This window comes from Saccostrea cucullata, unplaced genomic scaffold (assembly GCF_032062105.1).
Source record: "Saccostrea cucullata isolate Sc308-1 unplaced genomic scaffold, CSIRO_AGI_Scuc_v1 ctg519, whole genome shotgun sequence".
Lineage (NCBI taxonomy): Eukaryota > Metazoa > Mollusca > Bivalvia > Ostreida > Ostreidae > Saccostrea > Saccostrea cuccullata.
The window spans coordinates 271855-291538 of record NW_026929476.1 but is presented as its reverse complement, the minus strand read 5'-3'; the positions used below and the strand labels follow the sequence as shown (position 1 = coordinate 291538).

Here is a 19684-nt window from a genome sequence, read left to right as displayed (position 1 = left end):
GACGTTTTTAACCTTTCTCTTTATAATATACCTTGTTGTTACATGTAAACCGGTATTTCGTCAAGCGAGAAGGCACTACGTACGTTTAATATTAAATGATATGTGCAATAAGTACAGCCATTTCTTATGCTCAATTTTTAGTTTATTTTAACATAGCTTAGAATAAGATACTAAGAGAAGTGTGAGTGTTAAAAAGATAAAATACAATGTTATAATTTATATACGATGTGTGTAAACATGGAACAAATGCAATTCTTCAATTAGTGATTTGATACGTTAGATGTGGGTCCAAATACACAGCGGTACGTCATTAAAATACGTACGGTATTTACCTTCTATATATAGCCAAAAAGATACTGGTATTTTACAACACTTTTTGCCATTAGATGACTTAATTTTTAAAATTGAAACCGAAAAATTTCTGCCAGTTTGTTTAGTTATGTTGTTTTGAAAGAAAATAAACTATTATAGTAATAAATAAATTACACTAAATAAGAAAACATGATGTGATTACGCTTTCAAAATTCGCTGAAATTCCACCAAAAAATGTACTGAAATTACACTGTTGCAATGAAAAGGGTAGGCATAAAGGCCTGCAACATGTAGAAGGATCAGGTTAAGGAAAATAGCTCAGTACAGTCTAACCTTGCTGGTCTCAGTACTTAATGGTCTGAAATAAAGAGTTTGGTGGGTTTTTGAGATAATTAAAGATGCAATAAGGAATATACTAAGTTTTTAATTCTGTGGTGTTATTTTATGGTTTTCCTCAATCCAATTTCCTCATAGAATCTATTAACTAAAGTACTGCTAAATTAAAGTATAAATTGTCTCATAAAAAGTTTATGAAAAAGGTGGATATATCAATTGATTTAGTAACAGTTAATATAACTCCTGAAGAATCAATTTGACGAGAGGTTACAAACATGTCTATATTGATGTTGACTCACTAAATCCTTTTTACAGCCTGTTGTACTATTTAGACTAGAACAGGTTATGGAATATGGATTTTATTAATGAATGACTCACAGAGTCTTGTTTTTCAAAACAATGAAATGAGCAGCCATGTGTAGAGGTGTTCATTCCTTAAAATAAAAAAAAATTCCTACTCTTGTATTTTATTTCAGCTTTCAGCAAAGATAATTTATTGAGACTAGAATGAAAAAGGTAGTGAATTTTGACCTATAGGTAAGTTGATAATGTTGTATATTGTTATTGTTGCATAATGCAGTGGTTAGATGCTAAAGTCAAGGCAGGGTTTGACACATGGTGCACGAGCCGGAGGCGATTGACCTGTGTCAAACCCTGCCTACTATTTAGGCATATAAATTGCTGCATAATGCAACACTAATTATTAGCTGACTGTTGTAATTATTTATGTAATCTATTTGACTTTTTCCTGAAAATATCGGTGCTTAAACAGCGCACTTGCAAGAACTCAAAAATATTCATGCTAAAATTGTTTGCAGCTTAGTTATTTTGGTGACTAGTATTTTCTCTAATATAATTCCTGAAGCAACACATCTTTATTTTCTGTTATGAGTAAGCCTTATTTGTTTGCAACGTAAGTTCTCATATAATTTTCTGTTACATCCTTCAATCAAGCGTCATATAAAAAAGCGTTTTAATGACCCTATAAAATCAGTTCATCTAACGATCTGTATGTAATTAGTTTGAAAGTTTGTTGTACACATTAATCTAAAATTCCTTAGAATAATATATTAATGTTTTCAAATAATATTTGTCTATTTTCTCCTTCTTGTGTCAATTGTATAAATTAAGTTTATATATTTAAAAAATTGACCAGTCAGTGATCGTCTCTATGGCGTAATCGATGAGGCATCGGACTTACAATATCATGGTCGTGAATTCGATCCCCGGCATGTGCAGGAAGAATTTTATTTGTAAATAAGAGCCGTGCACTTTTCGGCATAGTATGTTTGACGCTATATAAATCCTTAGACCACTATGCGAAATAGTAGGGTATGGGTTATATAGAGACAAACTGACAGGAAGCATATATTATGGATATCAGAATGCCATTTATACTTTTTTGGGACATATTTATTTTCATGGTTTCCCTCCTTCTTTTGCTCTTTGGATTACCTGCTATCAATTTACTGTAAGGCTTACTGTGGAATCATCAATCTTCAGTGGGGACCAATGTTTCAACTTTGTGGATTTTCAGGGTCACCCTTTTCCATGAATTTACATCTCCATGAACAACTATTTCATCAACATATTTATCCATGGATTTTCCTTCATTTTGAGATGCATTGTACCCATGAAATTACAACGTTCCATGAAGCCAAAAATTTTGCCTACCCAGGAATTTTCAATCGACAGTACAATTTAATGCATATGACTTAATATGGCATCTGTTGCTTAGTAGTAGATCAGCTTGATGTGGTTTTGGATTGAGGAGGGAACAAAGAGAGACTCAAAGAGAGAGAGAGAGAGAGGAGAAAAACAGATATATGAGGAAAAAAAGGGGGTTAAATGAATGATAAAAAGGGATTTGATCCTGGGCCTGGTCTGCTCTATTTTTTCACTTATTCTGTTATATTGACCTGGAAGTGACATTTGAAAGACCTTCTAGGGAAGAGCCATGGTTAAGTTTCTTTGTGGGGGAAGATTTTAAGGAGAGAGGAATGTGGTGGTTGATTGCCGGTGGCCAGATAGCTCGGACAGTATTAGAGCACCTGACTGGAGTTTCAGGGGGCCCGAGTTAAAATCCCAGTCTGGTACATTGCATTTTTCTCCTCTTTCAGTACACATGGATTATTTTGCAAGTTTTTTTGTTTGATTATGCTGCATGCAAGAACTGGGGTTTTTGTTTTAAATAATTATCATAAATATATGTGTACATGGTTAAAAAAAAAACCACAAAATAATCAGCTGTTAAGTACGGTGAATACAGGAAATAGGCCATGATTCCCAATGTTTTGAACAAAAATACCGTATAAGTAGAATTTTTAGCAAGGATTTAATTTTGGCATTATTAGCGAGGGTGCTGACATCTCTAAAATCGAATTTCGCTAAAAATGAATTGCGTATTATTTGTAATAGCTACTTTAGTAAGCATTTAAAAATCGCTAAAATTGCTTCTCGCTAAAAATAAAATACCAGATTTTGGGTAGATTCTGAAATCGCTAAATTTGTGCTAAAATTTCCACTTATACGGTATCATGGAGCATTTTTGAAGTGCTGTGTTTTAAAAATTCATTTATTACAAATGTCACCATTTTAAACTTCATAAAGGGTTTAAATTTCTCAATGTATATAACATATGTATTAAGTTACCAGGTATATTTAGATAAGGGCATGAATGGGCATATTGTTGCTTTATTTACTCCAATAGGAATCAAGTTTTAAGGTTTAAAAAAATATGTCAATTTGCTAACAGTTCGGTAATCCAAAAATTTATATAATGTGTATTAAAATGAAGATATTTTGTTATGCAGCAAATTTTTAAGATTTCATCATGTTCATTCAACATTTAGGTGTTACATGTTATACTGCAGTTTTTATAACACCAGCTTCTTGCAAGTTTTAACTTCAAAGGATATTATAAAACTGTTCACAGTAATTATTCAGGATTTCTTTTCAGGTATGCAACACAGAAGTGGCTAGAATGTAAGACAGTCTCCATTAATTGATGTTACTAATGTGAAGTTCTGCTGATGCCTGATGAAATTGATGCAGAGATCAATCAGGTTCAATTTATTCTTAAAAGGTTTGTTGAAATTAATCTTGTATGCATGCAAACTCTAATGTTTTGAATTTCTTTAGCTATTAAATGCACTAAAGACACGTACTCAACATGCTCATTATGAAGATTTATTACATACTTAGTAATAAATACAGGTTTTTTGCATATGCGATATGGCTGACGTCACAATAGCCGTATCAGCCCTGGCTGATATGGATTTGCGGGGCTGATAACCTATATCAGCCCTGAAAATCAATATTAGCCCTGCTGGGGCTGATACGGGATTTTGTGACGTCACCATCACACCCTTAGTAAATTAAACCACAAAAACAGTATTTGTGATCATACAAAATTTTTGGTGGGTTCATTTGAGAGAGAGAGAGAGAGAGAGAGAGAGAGAGAGAGAGAGAGAGAGAGAGAGAGAGAGCATTATACCGATTCTCTTAATTTTAACTTTTTGAAAATAAGGTAAATCTTAATTTACAAATACATGTAATAGATTATTTTCAAATTACGGATCGAGTGCATTGAAATAGAAGTAGAAACAAACCCAAATCATATGATACAATAGACCATGTATATGTATGAAAGAAGTCCATGCATGGTTATTTACTTATTTTCTTCTCAACTTAATGCATGCTGTATTTTATTACTAAGTATGTAATAAACATATTAATACATACCCTTTTCCACATCACATCCTGTATCAGCCTTCGACCAATATCAGCCCTCGGGCCTTCGGCCCTCTGGCTGATATTGGTGTCTCGGGCTGATACAGGATGTGATATGGAAAAGGGTATATGTATTATTCTCTATATATTTTATGTGCATTGAGGAAAATGAAAAGAAAAACATATCCTACATGTATAGGAGATTTTGCAGCATGTTCCTTCAACAAATATAAAGAATCTTGATTAAAATGGAAACGAAATTCTAAGTCTCACTGATTTCATGTTATAACCAAGTACTATATCACCATGTGTATATCATACAGTATAATAGCTGAGATTGACATTTTTTTTCCAACTTCTGAGAAATTTGTTTTTTGGCAATGTTTAAATTTACACAATAGGAACACAAAGTATAAAGTATATTTAAATCATCATAGTACATGAAATGTATGGTATTATATAATGATGTCATTGTTTACAGTCAAAACACTACACAGGAGAAGTCCCTTAATGGTGAAAATCTGATAGAAGATTGCCTGAGTACTGAAAGTTCCTTTTGCTGAGTGAATTTATGCCTTCTTAATATTTTAAAATGCCGGTAAGAGACTACATATCTTTATGTTTGTTGTTCAACAGGGGTTGCTTAATACTCCTAGGCATCTGATTCCACCTCTAGCACTCCCAGGGGTCTGTGGTTTATTATTACCCTATTTAGATATTTGTATTGTTTATAGACACATCAGACAGTTTGGTTCTTGGGTCCGACAAAACGTATGTTGCCCTCCAACTCAGTCAATAAATGTATATTATTCAATTCTTCATCATCAACTTTTTCATTAACCATTTCTTTGGATCAATCTAGCAAGGTTTTGAATCTGTTCAAAGGTCATTTAGTGAAACCTAAATGAAGTCAGCCACTAAAATATTCTGCGTATGTATTAGGATTATTCAAAGAGAGAATTAAATGGCAGATTGTATTTAACTGATCCAGCAATGACATATTTAGGAATAGTTAATTCACATTTAAACTTTTTAAATCTGCATGCCACAACTTTAAAAACTTTTAATGAAGTCTTTGACTTATAGTCTTCATATGATTTGCAAAGTAGGAGGGATAGATTTAATCAATGAGTCTAGGTATATAATCTTGTTTCTTTTACAATTTAATTGTATAATATGCAGAAGTAATTTAACACTATAAGCCTGAATAAACAGATTTTCCATTTGAATGGGGACGCTAATGTTTGTTTGGCCAAAAGAAAATAAATAGGAATTTTATCAACAGACCACTTTTAAAGACTACGAATAGCAAGGAATAGCTTACATACTAATATACAGCATAATGAAGAGAAGGAAATATTTGAGTTGAATAATTAGTCCCCCCAGATGAATAGCAGATGTAATTTCAGATGGTCAAGAAAAATTTCCTGATATCTTCACTTTCTTTTGTATAACATGTACAGTACAGCTCACGAGTTTTCCGCAACGCCCGGTGGAAGAAACACCGCGTGAAATGCTCTGTGTTACACCGTGTACACGGTGTGCCACGGTGTGTGTATATTCTCAATATACAAGAAGTCCACCGTGTCCCTCCGTGTCCAGGAAGCTCGTCCATTATACCCTCCGTGTTGCACCGTGTCGGTGCCCGTGTTACACCGTGTCTATTAAAGAAAGTTAGAAATATATCGCTTTTAATGTTTAGAAGTTAAAACATGCATGTAAATTTTAGATGAAGGAATAGGTAACGATGTTGCAATTCTGCTTTTAAGTCTATTTAATGAAACAAACCTTTAGTTTCCTATTTTTTTTCAAGATTAAATAGTAGTCCGTTTGCCTGAAATATGAAAACGCTATTAAATCTTCAGAGTTCTCAAAATAATTTTCTCAAATAATTTTATCGTGGCAATAACTCTTTCAATATGTAGAGATTTATAATGACCTTTTTAAAACGAGTGTCTTTGGCCTGTGTGTAATAAAAACACAATGGTTGTCGAATTGACATCAACATGTACTGCTTTTCATTCATAAAAAAACCAAATAATGAGTAAACGATACATGCTGCAGCAACTTAAAAAATATTTAGATTATAAACAGATTGTATTTTCGATACTTAGTTCAAGATATTTAGAAACAATTCTTTTTGAATTGTGAAAAAATAATGCTTATTTACAGATAAGAACATACACGGTCTGCCGGTAAATTTTTTTAATGTAATTAAACGTACTTGTAATTCTTCACTATTAATTTATCACTATCAAGAAAATTCGATTTACATATTTTGTTCGATTTTACGTGTAATTTAACAAGATTTATTAAATGATTTCTGTAGAACACTACTTCACCGGTAAAAACTGGATTTCTGAACAGATAACAAAATCGTGAAAATTAACCTTGAAAACCCGAAACAATTAAATTTCCAATTTCTTAATTTACATCCACGTGCTCCACCTGTCAATCAACTGAGGTATATATATCGGTCATGGATCTGAACACTTCTTGTAGAAAGGCATTGTCCACCATATATCCCGTTCATCAACGTTACTCCCTATACTTCCCATCTTAACAAATATTAAATAAATGTATTATGTTATAGAAGTCCGACGAGTGTAGATGCACATGCCACGCTGCTTTGCTACTTGGTCGCGATGGAATTATCAAATTTTACGCAGTTTTCCCCAAAAAGTAATGTGAAAAATACATTGAAGTAAATAATCATAATCTACATACAAAAAGTCCACATAAACAAGGAATAAATTTAAAAAATTTGCAAAAAATCTAAGACCACAAAAGGAATACTGTTATTTCCTCTTGGCCATGACCTTCCCACTCTTAGCCCCAGGTCCCGACACCTATGCTGTATACATGTATTTAATAAACACCTTACGCAGGAAAATATTAAAACATTACTACTAAAATATCTCACTGAGTATTCGTTGGTTGTGAATCAGTGTTTGACCATGCATTAGTTGCAAGTTTTTTTTTTTTTTTGTCGATTATGAAAATATGACATAGGCGTCGGAACCGGGGGGGGGGGGGTCCCCCCACTTTTTTCCCAAATATATACTTAGAAGAGACATTGAATATTGCTTCGTAGGTTTAGCCCCCCCCCCCTTCAGAAATAAAAGCAGAATTTTCATGTTTGGAAATGTACTTTTTTGTTAATTACTGTCCTACCCTATTGTTTTCGCTCTCGGGGAGGTTGCAGTGGTGTGAAAATGACTATGTGTTATACTTTGTATTTAAAAACAGTCTTATTTTAACACATGCTTGAAAAAAAAAATCCCTGGCAATTTTTTTTTAATCTAAATATTAGTATTATCTTTAAAATAATTCAGAATATGAATTGAAATTAACTATGCGTAAATCAAGTTTAAATTTATGTGTTGAATATATCTATCCCGGTTCAATTAAAGAATTAAAATTAATTAATCATATCTGTACAAGTCATATAATTAATGTTACGTGAAGCTGTCACCCATCCAAGGGTTAAACAGGCTTGCCGTTGCTTAACTTGCCTGAAATAGAGGGAGACTCTACCGCATCACCAGAAAAGCTAGCTCACTATATATAAGTTCCCTATATACCGCTACCCCTGTTACCCCTGTTTAAGATTTCCGGTTTCATTTGCTCATACTGGAGTTCCCCTATTGAACAGTGCAGTGCTCAATATCTAAACTTGTACTATGCCTTGTTAATTTTGTCACTTAAAACATTATATCTAAATGAATGGTTGGTTGATCGATGACGCAGGGTTCATAAGTACTCGATATCTGTAAGTCCGAGACTAATAAATAATTTTCAGACTAGTAATAAACATTCATGCACTATAGCAATTATAGTAATCTTAAGTAAAATATTTATATTTACTAGGTCAGCGGTAAGAATAATATTAGCAGTAGCACCATTTTTCTCCAATATTTTTCTTCTCTCTCTCTCTTAAATTCACATTCAATTTGCCGAGGGGATTGGATCACTATTTATTAGTTTTTGAACTTAATTTTAAAGTATTTTTTTAATCATGATTCAATTTTAACAAAAATATAACATGTTTCATAACTTCCAATTTCCTCCTGTAGCTATCGGTGAATTGGAATTAATTTAATTTTATGTGCTGAAATTAAATTTCATCTCATTAAAGGAGGTAGGCGTAGGGGGTGTTATGATGTTAACGTAATAAAAAGGTAGAGGATGGACTTGTCTGGTAAACTATTTTACGAAGTAGTGAAATTGGAAGTCATTAGTCAGTCGAACCAGTGCTCAAAAATATTTATTCCGAACCCTCTAGCATACATGTATAACCCCCCCCCCCCCCCCTTACACACACGTTACACGAAAAAGTATATAGTACACCGGTACTTAAATATAAATTTTATAAAAATGTGCAAGTTTTGTGAATGATGCAAATTTCTTTGTCCATTTGATCAATTTATACCCGTAATCATTATTAATTTGATTTATGTTTCATTAACATCTTTCCTTTTCATAAGAGTGAGATTATTCGCTAACTGTAGGTGCCCATTATCTTCCGTGTTGAGTAACCATTCATCTCTCTCTTTCGCTCACTCCTCTCTTTCTTTTTCTCTCTTCTCTCTCTCCAAAAAATCAATATCGACCAAGGCAAAGTTTAAAATATATTTAAACTCCAGCTGTTTTTTTTTTACTGTCATAATATTCAGCATATAAATTTTGTTTGATTTTTATTCTTAATTATTGATAAAAAGTTGAGGAAATAAACTATGAAATATTTTTTACTTGATTTGATAATCAAACAAGTTCCTCACTCAACTGTCCCACCACACACACACTATCACGACTTGACAAAAAATATAAGGAATCAGTAATTTTTACAAAACTTTGGATGTAATGTACATATTTATTTTTGCTTACATCTTTAAACAATTTGTGCCTTTCCCCGGTTGGTTTTTACATCAATCTTCTTTTTTCATTAATAGTTAATTTTTTCTTACGTCGGTATATTAAAAAAATATATTTATTTAATGTAAGAAGAAGTTGAAGGTTTGTAGACTGCATATTACGGATGTGTTGGTGTTGAATTTCTCAAATTCAGTCTGTCTTGAAGAAGAGTCTACCTGTCGCCGTAATGTTGCGTAACTAACTTCCAGTGAAATCCGGCGAATGGTCTTCTGTGTAATGCTGCAGTGACACCTATTGTCCTCTTTACCCGCTACCGTACACACTCGGATCGCCTCAGACAATTTCTTTTAAACACAGGTGCTTCACCAAGTTTACGATTGTATGTTGAATGATTATGTAATTCGGCTGGATACCAGCTAAACGACTTGAATAATTTTTGACGAATAAGAAGCACAGTGTTACTGTAAAATCATGATACTGGTTTCGATACCGAACAAAGCTATGAAATGTCGATTTATTAAGTTAATTTATTATGTTTACTTTAATTAAATTTATTAATTTTTTTTCCTAAACAGATAAAAATGAGTACAAACTAAACACGACAGTATAAATTGTGTGTTCTACTTAAGTAAAATAAATAAGGACGTGTTCATCGTTCTACATTTAATTCGCACTAACCCCCCCCCCATTTTAATTTGAAAAGAAACTAGATCCATGTGAACGTCTACCGATACTCTAATTGGAAAGAACATTGATATTAATTTCTATCAAAGTTTTGTTTCAGGAGTATGCATTAGACAAATGATGATTATATAAAAGGTCATAGTTTTACATTTATTTGAATTAAAATAACACTTTCAGGTGGGGTTCCAGAAAATCCAGATTCGAGAATCAGCTAAAAGATGTACATTATTTCAAAAGAATAATGCGGACAGTAACAGTGTAAGAGATTAAATATGTGATTCTAGGAATTACATACGCAAGAATTATTATTGGTTTTGGGTATGGATATTTTCCAGATTTGTGTTTGTATATTTCAGAAGTAATTAGGGGGGAGGTATCAAAAAAAATTAATTTGAAAAAAATAATCTACCAACAGAGTGGTTTTACACTCACACACACACACACCCTTACATACACATAAAAAAAACAGAAACAAAGATAAAACAGAAAAAATTAACATTTGTTTTAACTTTTTTTTTTTAACTTTTATCATCGAATATAAAATGATCTTGATTTAAACTACTTTATTATAGACCACCTTTTGCATAATCAATGCAATACAATGATGTGTTCACGTAATATATTTATTTAATAGACTCAGACTTCACTATAATCCATAAACAGCCTAAGGCATGTTACCTGACCAGTTGGCTGTGTGCGTTCAAGTTTGAAGCGATTTCCTGTCACGAAAACATACTTTGGATGCATTAAAAGCATCTGAAAATGAGTTGCAAAAATAGGATTATTCAGTCTTGACACTGCTAGGCGATTTATTTATTACTTTAAGGCAAGGAAAAAAAAGTCACGCAAAGCTAGCTGACATCGGATATTAAAATAAAACTATAATTTGTAACACATGTTCGTGAGTTTAAAAAATAGTAAGATTTCTTGGTCATAAACTCCGTGCGACACGGTGGAGACACACCGCAACACTCTGTGGACACACCGTGGTGCACCGTGGACACACCGTGCTACACGGAGCGCTGAAACCGCTACTTCAAAGGTGCCGACTATTTTCAAGGCCCACGCTAAAGCGTGGGTTCTCGGTCCACGGTGCCCCGTGTTTTATGCGGAAAACTCGTGAGCTGTACTGTATAAGGCAGCAATGTTGAAAAGTACACATCGATCAAAATATACAGTGAAGTGAAGGGCGGTGGTGGGGGTTGGAGGGGGGGGGGGGTACAGTCTCCTGCAAAGTCCTGTAGCAAACTTTGAAGGACAAAACACCTGGAAATCTACCTTATATGGGTCTGAATGATGTGTAGCATAGATTCAACCTGCATTCACTCAAACAAAATGTACACCTAAACTTCATTAGTAGTGCATCCTCCTACACTCTTTTCATAAACAACACTTAATGATGTTTTTTCTGTAACATTTATAAAATGTATATAAGTCAGCTCCAGATTCTGAAGAGTTATTTGCCCTTTTGCAGATATAGTAAATTTTATTTATTTCTATGCTTACATACCTGTAAAAATTTTGTTAAACATGTTAAATTAATTTGCAATAAAATCAAGTCAATTAAAGGCTATATATATAACCTGTAGCTATTAACAATGGACAGCTACTGGATTTTAAGAAATTTTACGAGCACAAATTTTATTGTGTAAATAGGTCTCAGCCATTAAGTTAAATGTTATGACTGAAATTAAATGATACTTTAAACTTAACACTTGTATAACTAGAAGATTCACTGTGTTTAAACAAAATTTTTCACTGTTTCGTGTCTTGCTGAGAATTGCCGTAAACATTTAACATTGCTGGCAGACCTTTTGACACTTAGACCTGTCTTTCACCTGATTGTGTAAGTGTTATGTCTGGGTATTATGACTGGGAAAGTCGTATTTGAATAAAGAATTGAAAGATTTAACACCTTTATGAGGATTTATCTCCCATGAATTCGAGCTGAAGATTACCTTATATAATGGCATTTGAAAATGTTAGATTTTTCTCTTCTTTTTTTTTCAAATTTAAGATTTTGGTATAATAGGTGATTTTGGGGCAGATCAAAAAAGATAAATAATACAGTAAATTTTGTTCTAGAGTCACATGCAAAAATTAAATATCCTGTTAAACTTCACTCATTTCCATGTAAATTCTGTAGAAACACTATAGTTAGGACATTCAGAAGACTACCAGGTAGTGTTGCAACAAACACTTAGTCCATAAGTAGCTGTAATTGTGGAAGGGCTTACTATAATACAGTGTATAGACTTTGTGTGCATAACACTGACTGAGATGCCCTTACCAAATGTAGTGCTTGTAAGTGAATACACTTGAAATACTTTATAGGCTACTTGAAAAATGTTCATAAATTTCATTATCTGTGTTACTATCAGACATATAAGTTTCCTCGTCATAGAAGAGTTTTTTTATAAACGGGGACCCTTATAGTTCCTTGTTGGTTGACAGTGATTTCGATCAGTTGTGATAGATAGACTACCAGACCTATATGTGTGTATTTTGTGTGTGTCATTCTTTTTTTTTCACCTGTCATATCACAGCATAATGAGATACAGACTTAATGCATGCAAGATGAGCAATTACGTATGTCGTAACTCCGTAATATTACACAGGAAGTGGGAAGACTGAAATTGTTATGGACAGTTCTCTCAGTTGTTGAATAAGGAAGCACTTAATTAATTTTTTCCACTAAGTGTTTGTAAATTAATTCAGTGCCAAAGTTTACATTTAGAAATTAAGTACTGTGGAAATCATATTAAGTGAGATGTAAAAATCGTTTTCATGGAAATGTTCTCATCACATGACAGACTAATGCATGCAATATTGGAATCAAGATAAACACTGGAACAAATTGTTCATGGATTTCATTGTAATTCAGAGAATATAAGGGTTTGACAAATTTAATTGGACTCCAACACCTTTGAAATCTAGAGAGAAAAAGATGAATTTTAGTGATCTGGATCGGAATTAACATACAAATCCTTTGATCCTGAGCTGTGGTGTGAAAATTTTCTTCTCGACTTTGATTATGGAAATGTTATAGGGAGTTTTCAAAATAAAACATTATGTCACTGAAGTAACAAAATTGTTTCTCCCAGTGGTTCGAAAAATCAATCACTATTGGATTTTAAAATTATTTCTCGGGATTATTTTAGTTGTGAATCGCCATGGATAGCATCACCTGTCCCCTTAGTCCAAACTCCGAAAGTAGACAGGTAGACATCATTAATGATATGCAGGCTTTTAATTATTTTTTTTCCTCTTTAATTAATGTTTGGTTATGACAGGAGATGCATGCTATATGTTGTATGCATCAATTGGCAGAATACAAATAAGAGAATGCTGTTGCTTTAGCTTACCATGACCATGATGACGGAGAAGAAATTTAAGTCCAATTTGAATGTTTTTTTTCTGCTTCAAGTCTTAAAGCATGGGATCTGAAATGAATGCATTATTGTTTAAAAATTTTTACACCTTTCACATGAATATATAGGTCTCAGTACATGTTGTGCAAACTTCCTGACTGAATATTGAGAAGTCTGACAGATTTTAATTCATTTTGATATCAATTTTGAATCTTTGACGAGGCTTAACATATAAGTTTTCCCAGTGACATCTTTATGATGTGGCTAATTATATTGCACCAGATGCCCTTTAAGCTTATAATAAAGACATCTACCTGTATGGGCAAGTCAGCTGATTGTATGAATTGTAAATAAATGTATTTATTAATAATAATAATGAACAATATTTTGTATTAAGGCTACATAAAGACGAAGATTAACTGTGACACAGATGTAATTATTGATGATAATTTATGCAAATAGTGCAATTTGAAGATATATGATTATGAATAAATCTTGATCAAATGATCATTATCTGGGATCATATTTCAATGATATAAATGCACAATAAATTAAAAATTATTAATGAATGTCATAATCTCCAAAGCCCACCACAGTTTAGTGAAGCTTGAAGCTCTGGTAAGGAAAAGAGCTATAAATAGACTGAATTTCAGCAAACTGAAGATGTAAATTTATTCCACTGTAACCAGGTGGAGCTTTCTTGAAAATCAACCAAGAGACATACCGGTACATGTATAACATAGTGAACCATCATTCAAGTGCAATGCTAATATTAAAAAAATATCATGACAAGAGTACACGGCGGGTGTAAATGTTTGACAGGGGATGTTCACTCCTCCATGACACCTGATCCCACCTCTGATGTTTTAAATGTTTATGTTTGCTTTTCTCCAAAATTTTAATTGTTTAATAATATTTTGAGCTTGAATGTTTTTCATTAACTCTAGCATGTATTTCATACAATAAGTGCTGATAAAGAATATAATACAAAAGCATGACAGAAAAGAATGAATCACTACATGTAGATGTAAATGTCATACATGTTGCTTTTTTGATTTTTAAGATGTTAAAGCTTGCATTTGTTAAATTACAACTTTTAAGTAAAAGATATTAAATGAGCTCAGCTTAGCTTAAGCATACTGTATACAGGGAAATTTTCACCTCCGTTTTATTTTTGCCCCTTTCGCCCTATCCTCATTTGGGCGAATTTAAAACGGGGCCAATTCAAATAATACAGTATAATTTCTTGAACAAAACTATGATTGAGCGAATTTAATTGGGTCTAAATTGTTTGCGAGTATGAAAAGGTGAAAATAACACGGGGCGTAAATAATCCTGTGTACAGTATTAAGGAATCAGAATGAAAGATTGACTGTTTCTTTTAAACTCTTGGTCCAAAGAGTGACAGATTGGTAACTATTAAAAGTGGATGGGATGAAGAAATGAATTCTAAAGTTTCAAACTGAAAAAGATCAATTTTTCTGTTTGTCTGTACAAAATAATAATTAAGAATGTAATGTACTTAAAGAGATATTGAATTACACAGTTTAAATAAATTCAAAAGGAAACTGACACTATATAAAATAGATTTATTTTATTTTTTCAGATGGCATTTAAGATTCGTTCTTCCAAGTACCGGCACATCTATGGCAGCATTCCAAAGAAAGAACTCTGTTACGAAAATGTTAAAATCACCAGAAACACCCACGACAGTAACTTCTGTGCCGTCAATCCCAAGTTCCTCGCTGTTGTCACGGAAACTGGTGGAGGGGGATCTTTTCTTTGCATTCCATTAAAATCAGTAAGTGACCTTTGACCTCATAACGGAGGTCATCCATGAATGGATACAAAAGAGTCAAGGACACATACTTTAAATTACCACAAATCCTTAATGTTTGTTGTGGATAAGGCTTTTTTTCTCAGTGACAAGTGTATTGAATATTTTGATGTTATGTTCTAATTCGTTTCACTCAAACGAACATAAATTATTTACAATCAAAACAAGAACACTTGTCTATATAGGAATGGAAGCGCTTGCTTGCCAGTATTTATTAGACGTATACATTTACAAAACACAAGTCTTCAATGGTACCGACTCTCTACCTTCCTTCTACAATATATCAAAAAATAATTAATCACACATCACAGTACAAAATGCATTTTAACACAATGCTTTTAGAACATTTCGACTATATGTAACTATTATGTTCCATTTTACATAAAATTATTTAGAGCGACTTAGCAAATTGTTTTCCATCTTTGACAATTAATCTGTTGTGTACAAAACTTTTTATTTTCTTGTGATGAAAACATTTTTTTTTTTTAAACTTTCTTTATTAAACAAAATACAAGTAAGAGGGTGAAGAACGAGGGTGGTGAGTGGGTGTGAATGTCGCAAAGCAAAGCCTTCGAATGAGTTAAAAGCATGATTGAATTGAATACCTGTTCACCTGTTCTACAGGTATTGGCCTTTAAATACTAACCAATCGCTACTGTCGCTTTTATTAGCACATAATAAACAAAAGCACGTGTTCCTAGTACATATGATAAATTAATATAAATTGCCAAATAAACATGATAAATTGAATCAATTATAATGAAGTTTACATGTAATACTTGCAATCAATGCATATTCAATCATGATGATGGATAATGAAAATGCCACTGTTTGATTTTTTTTTAGCTTTACAAGATAGTGAATAGATAAATCATTCGCATTGTGCAATCACAATTAAGAAAAATAAATCTCGTTTAAAGTATTTCATGAAATTTCACTGTGTGAGAACATTTTTGTTTAGTGTGATAAAGAAGTTTGTGTGTTTTGTAGAGTGGTCGTGTGGACCCTAAAACCCCACACGTCTGTGGACATGCTGGGGTGGTGCTGGACATCAAATTTAACCCATTCAATGATAACATTATAGCCAGCTCATCAGAGGACTGTACAGTGAGTTACTATTAATCAATATTTTATACACATTCAACAATTAACTTTCAAATATTTATGCCAGATAAAACAAAATTGATAGTAACAAAATTAATATGTTAATGAAGGGAAATGGATCAAGTTGCTTAAAAGTTGCAGGCATAATCATGACATTAGTAACTTTGAAGCCATTATGTTAATCATGAATTCATTATGATCAGTCAATTCTCAGGAAGAGTAAAATTAATTAAATAATGATTTGTTTCTATCTTTAGGTTAAGTTATGGAGGATCCCAGAGGATGGTCTGAAGACAAACCTAACAGAATGGCTGGTGGATCTCCACGGACACAAGAGGAGGGTAGGGTACATAGAGTGGCACCCCACAGCCGAGAATATACTGCTCAGTGCCGGCTTTGACTACAAGGTAACCAATCAGAGAGCTAGTACATTTAAAGAGGCTAGGGGGTGGCAGCCATTTTCAGACTATTTCTATCTCCTTTAAAAGAAGAGCTCCATATAAAGATATACAAACATGATCAAATTTTAAAATTAAAATGTATTAATTTTTTCTTTGCCAAATGATAGTTGACAGCTTAAGATACCATATCTAAAAAAAAAAATTTAAATCTGGTGGTTAATTTGTGGATAATTTGTTGACCCCCCAGCCTCCTTAAACCAATCAGAGAGCTTGTACAAGGTAACCAATCAGAGAGCTATTACATTTAAACCATTCAGAGAGCTATTACATTTAAACCAATCAGAGAGCTATTACATTTAAACCAATCAGAGAGCTTGTACAAGGTAACCAGTCAGAGAGCTAGTAAAAGGTAACCAATCAGAAAGCTTTTAGGGAACTTACAGTGTAACCAATCAGAGAATTGATATATAGGAACCTGAATCAGAGAGTGTATACAATGTAACCCATCAGAGAGCTTGTACAAGTTAACCAATCAGAGAGCTTGTACTAGCCTAGGAGAGCTTTTGGAATGTAACCAATCAGAGAGATTATGCTATGCAAAGTAGCCAGTCAAGTAAATATAAACAAAGCAACCATGGCATGCAGTCAGAGAACTTAATAAGCCTAGTATCCAAACACAGAGTTTAGTTTCTATTAATTTATATATAGATAAATAATTATTGCTAAGATTAGGACAAGGGTTCTGTATCATTGTTGAAAAGGTTGAATGATATTGAGATTTTGTGCACTAGAAACCTAAAATTTTTATAGGAACATGAAATTGTGAGTCTTTTCACATCTCAAAAAAAATAAATAAATACCCCAATGGTAGTTTGTATTCTTATTTTATGATCAGTGGAGTCAGAGAGTCCTAACTAAAAATACCAAAAATAGATAGATAAGCAAGATTTCTAGTAATGAGAATTTGGGCCAATACATTAAATTATTGATGTGTGATCAATGTCAGAAGCTTTATAATGATGAATGGTTAAGGGATACCAATCATTTTATTCGCTTTCGTAATTTATGACAGTCCACAAGACATGTCTTTAGCTTCCCATGGCTTAGATTTCCAGGTTTATGATTGATGAAGGGTCAAATTTTTGTTGATATGCATTAAGTTTACTTCTATGATTGAGTATTGGTTTAAAAATGATGATTAAAAGGCCAGTGAAATTTGAAATTTTTGACATTTGTGAAACTGATTTTTTTCTTCAAAATGTTCTGTTTACCCCAATATAGATTTCATATATATGCTTGGATTTCAGTATTCAAAAATTACAAATTTTTATTATTAAGTACATGAATTTAGATAATCACATGCCAACTATTCATCATATGGTACTCAATATTACCTTGTACATTATGCATCATGTAAGACATTAAGGTTGGTATGTTTAATTACTTTTTATTTTGATTACCGGTATATAATTTTCACTGTTGCAAGAGGAAGTCTATATAGTATTACATATATTATAAATAAAGACTGAATTATTCAATTTACTCTATAAAAGAAATTAATGTTAACTCCTGGACTTTGAAGATATTTAATGTCTGCACATCTTGACACTGCAATTCCAAATTCTTTAGTAAATCTAGTCATATATCTTGTAGTTTCTCTCTTTCAGTGTGTTTTGTGGAACGTAGAACAAGCGGAGCCGGTGAACGTGATCAGTTGCCACGAGAACACGATTTTCTCCATGTCGTGGAACCAGGAGGGAAGTCTGTTTGCCACGTCCTGTAAAGACAAAAAACTACGGGTGATTGACCCCAGAATGGCCAGGGTCGCAGCGGTAAGGGATAAATAATTAGTTATTAGTGTTGATAATTTAATAAAAATTAATGTAGATCTAGAGCAATGTCTTATACCTGTCTTACATGACCATAATTTAATAGCATAAAAGGTGATTAATAATATGAGACATGCATGTAGCAGGGAATTTGAAAGGCCAATTTTTCATGTTCACATGTCCATGATAATGAAATGCAGTCTTTCTCATAAAATAAAGGAGAAATTTATTTAAAAATTAATGATTTAACAAATTTCTTTCAGACATGAAACTTATTAGTTTAAAAATACACGTGAGAATCTTCCGCAATTTTAACCTCAAGGTGTTGGTCTCCAGCTTTTCTTTGTTTAAAAATAGACTTAAAGACAATTATCTTAATCAATGCAAGTTTTTTTTTTTTATTTTGTAAGTAAAATAATTAAATTTTTAAATTAAGATATGTAATAAAATTTTTCATATATTATTCAGGAGACATCTACGCTGGACAATCTGGGCTCGCGAGCGTGGAAGGCTGTCTATCTCGGTGACTCAGGGCGAGTGTTCACGTCATACCACAGCAGATACTGTGACAGGGAAATCGCTGTCTGGGACATTGTAAGTTATTAGTAGACAGTAAATACTGTGACAGGGAAATCACTGTCTGGGACATTGTAAGTTTCTAGAAAACTTGGGAGAAATATTTAAATCCAAATTTCTGTCTGACAGTACAATGTATATAAACAGCTTCACTCCAATAAAAGGGAAATAACTCTTAAAATGCACAGTACACAACTTCAGCACAGTATGGATAGCATGAACAATGTTTGCTATTATTTAATTCATACTTGGTTAAGACTATATACAACATATAATTATATGAAAATAGAGCTTATTCTACCCGTATAGCATTAGATTTTTACATATTTAACATTCTACATCTGATTTAGTTTTCAAAAGATTCCATATATTTCATGTAGTTAAGTGTGTAATGGATATTTTAAAAGCTTTGTTAGAAGCATTATTTATATATATGTATATTTTTTGTGACAGAAAAACATGTCCACTCCTATGAGGACAGAGGGTATGGATAACTCCAGTAGTATAATCCTACCTTACTACGACCAGGACACCAAAATCATGTACCTAGCAGGCAAAGTATGTTTTCATGATGCATCTCAAAATCATTGTAATACAAGACTATGTACAATCTGAAATGAAATTCTT

At 32.7% G+C, this 19684-nt stretch overlaps 1 protein-coding gene across 10 annotated transcripts in view; it reads left to right on the top strand.

Moving 5' to 3' along the window:
* LOC134280981 (coronin-2B-like) overlaps positions 1 to 19684 on the top strand; it is a 39935-nt gene that overhangs the window by 8060 nt on the left and 12191 nt on the right. For 2 of the 10 annotated variants that reach the window (XM_062763430.1, XM_062763429.1), the window contains exons 1-7: positions 12347 to 13160; positions 14917 to 15111; positions 16138 to 16254; positions 16509 to 16658; positions 18320 to 18484; positions 18950 to 19075; positions 19511 to 19615. In XM_062763430.1, the coding sequence (XP_062619414.1) occupies positions 13113 to 13160; positions 14917 to 15111; positions 16138 to 16254; positions 16509 to 16658; positions 18320 to 18484; positions 18950 to 19075; positions 19511 to 19615 (906 nt within the window). In that variant the 5' untranslated portion in view covers positions 12347 to 13112. Of the gene's footprint in view, positions 1 to 3607; positions 3734 to 4861; positions 4979 to 12345; positions 13161 to 14916; positions 15112 to 16137; positions 16255 to 16508; positions 16659 to 18319; positions 18485 to 18949; positions 19076 to 19510; positions 19616 to 19684 lie in introns of those variants that run through there. The other 8 variants (XM_062763438.1, XM_062763437.1, XM_062763432.1 and 5 more) reach the window with 7 other exon arrangements.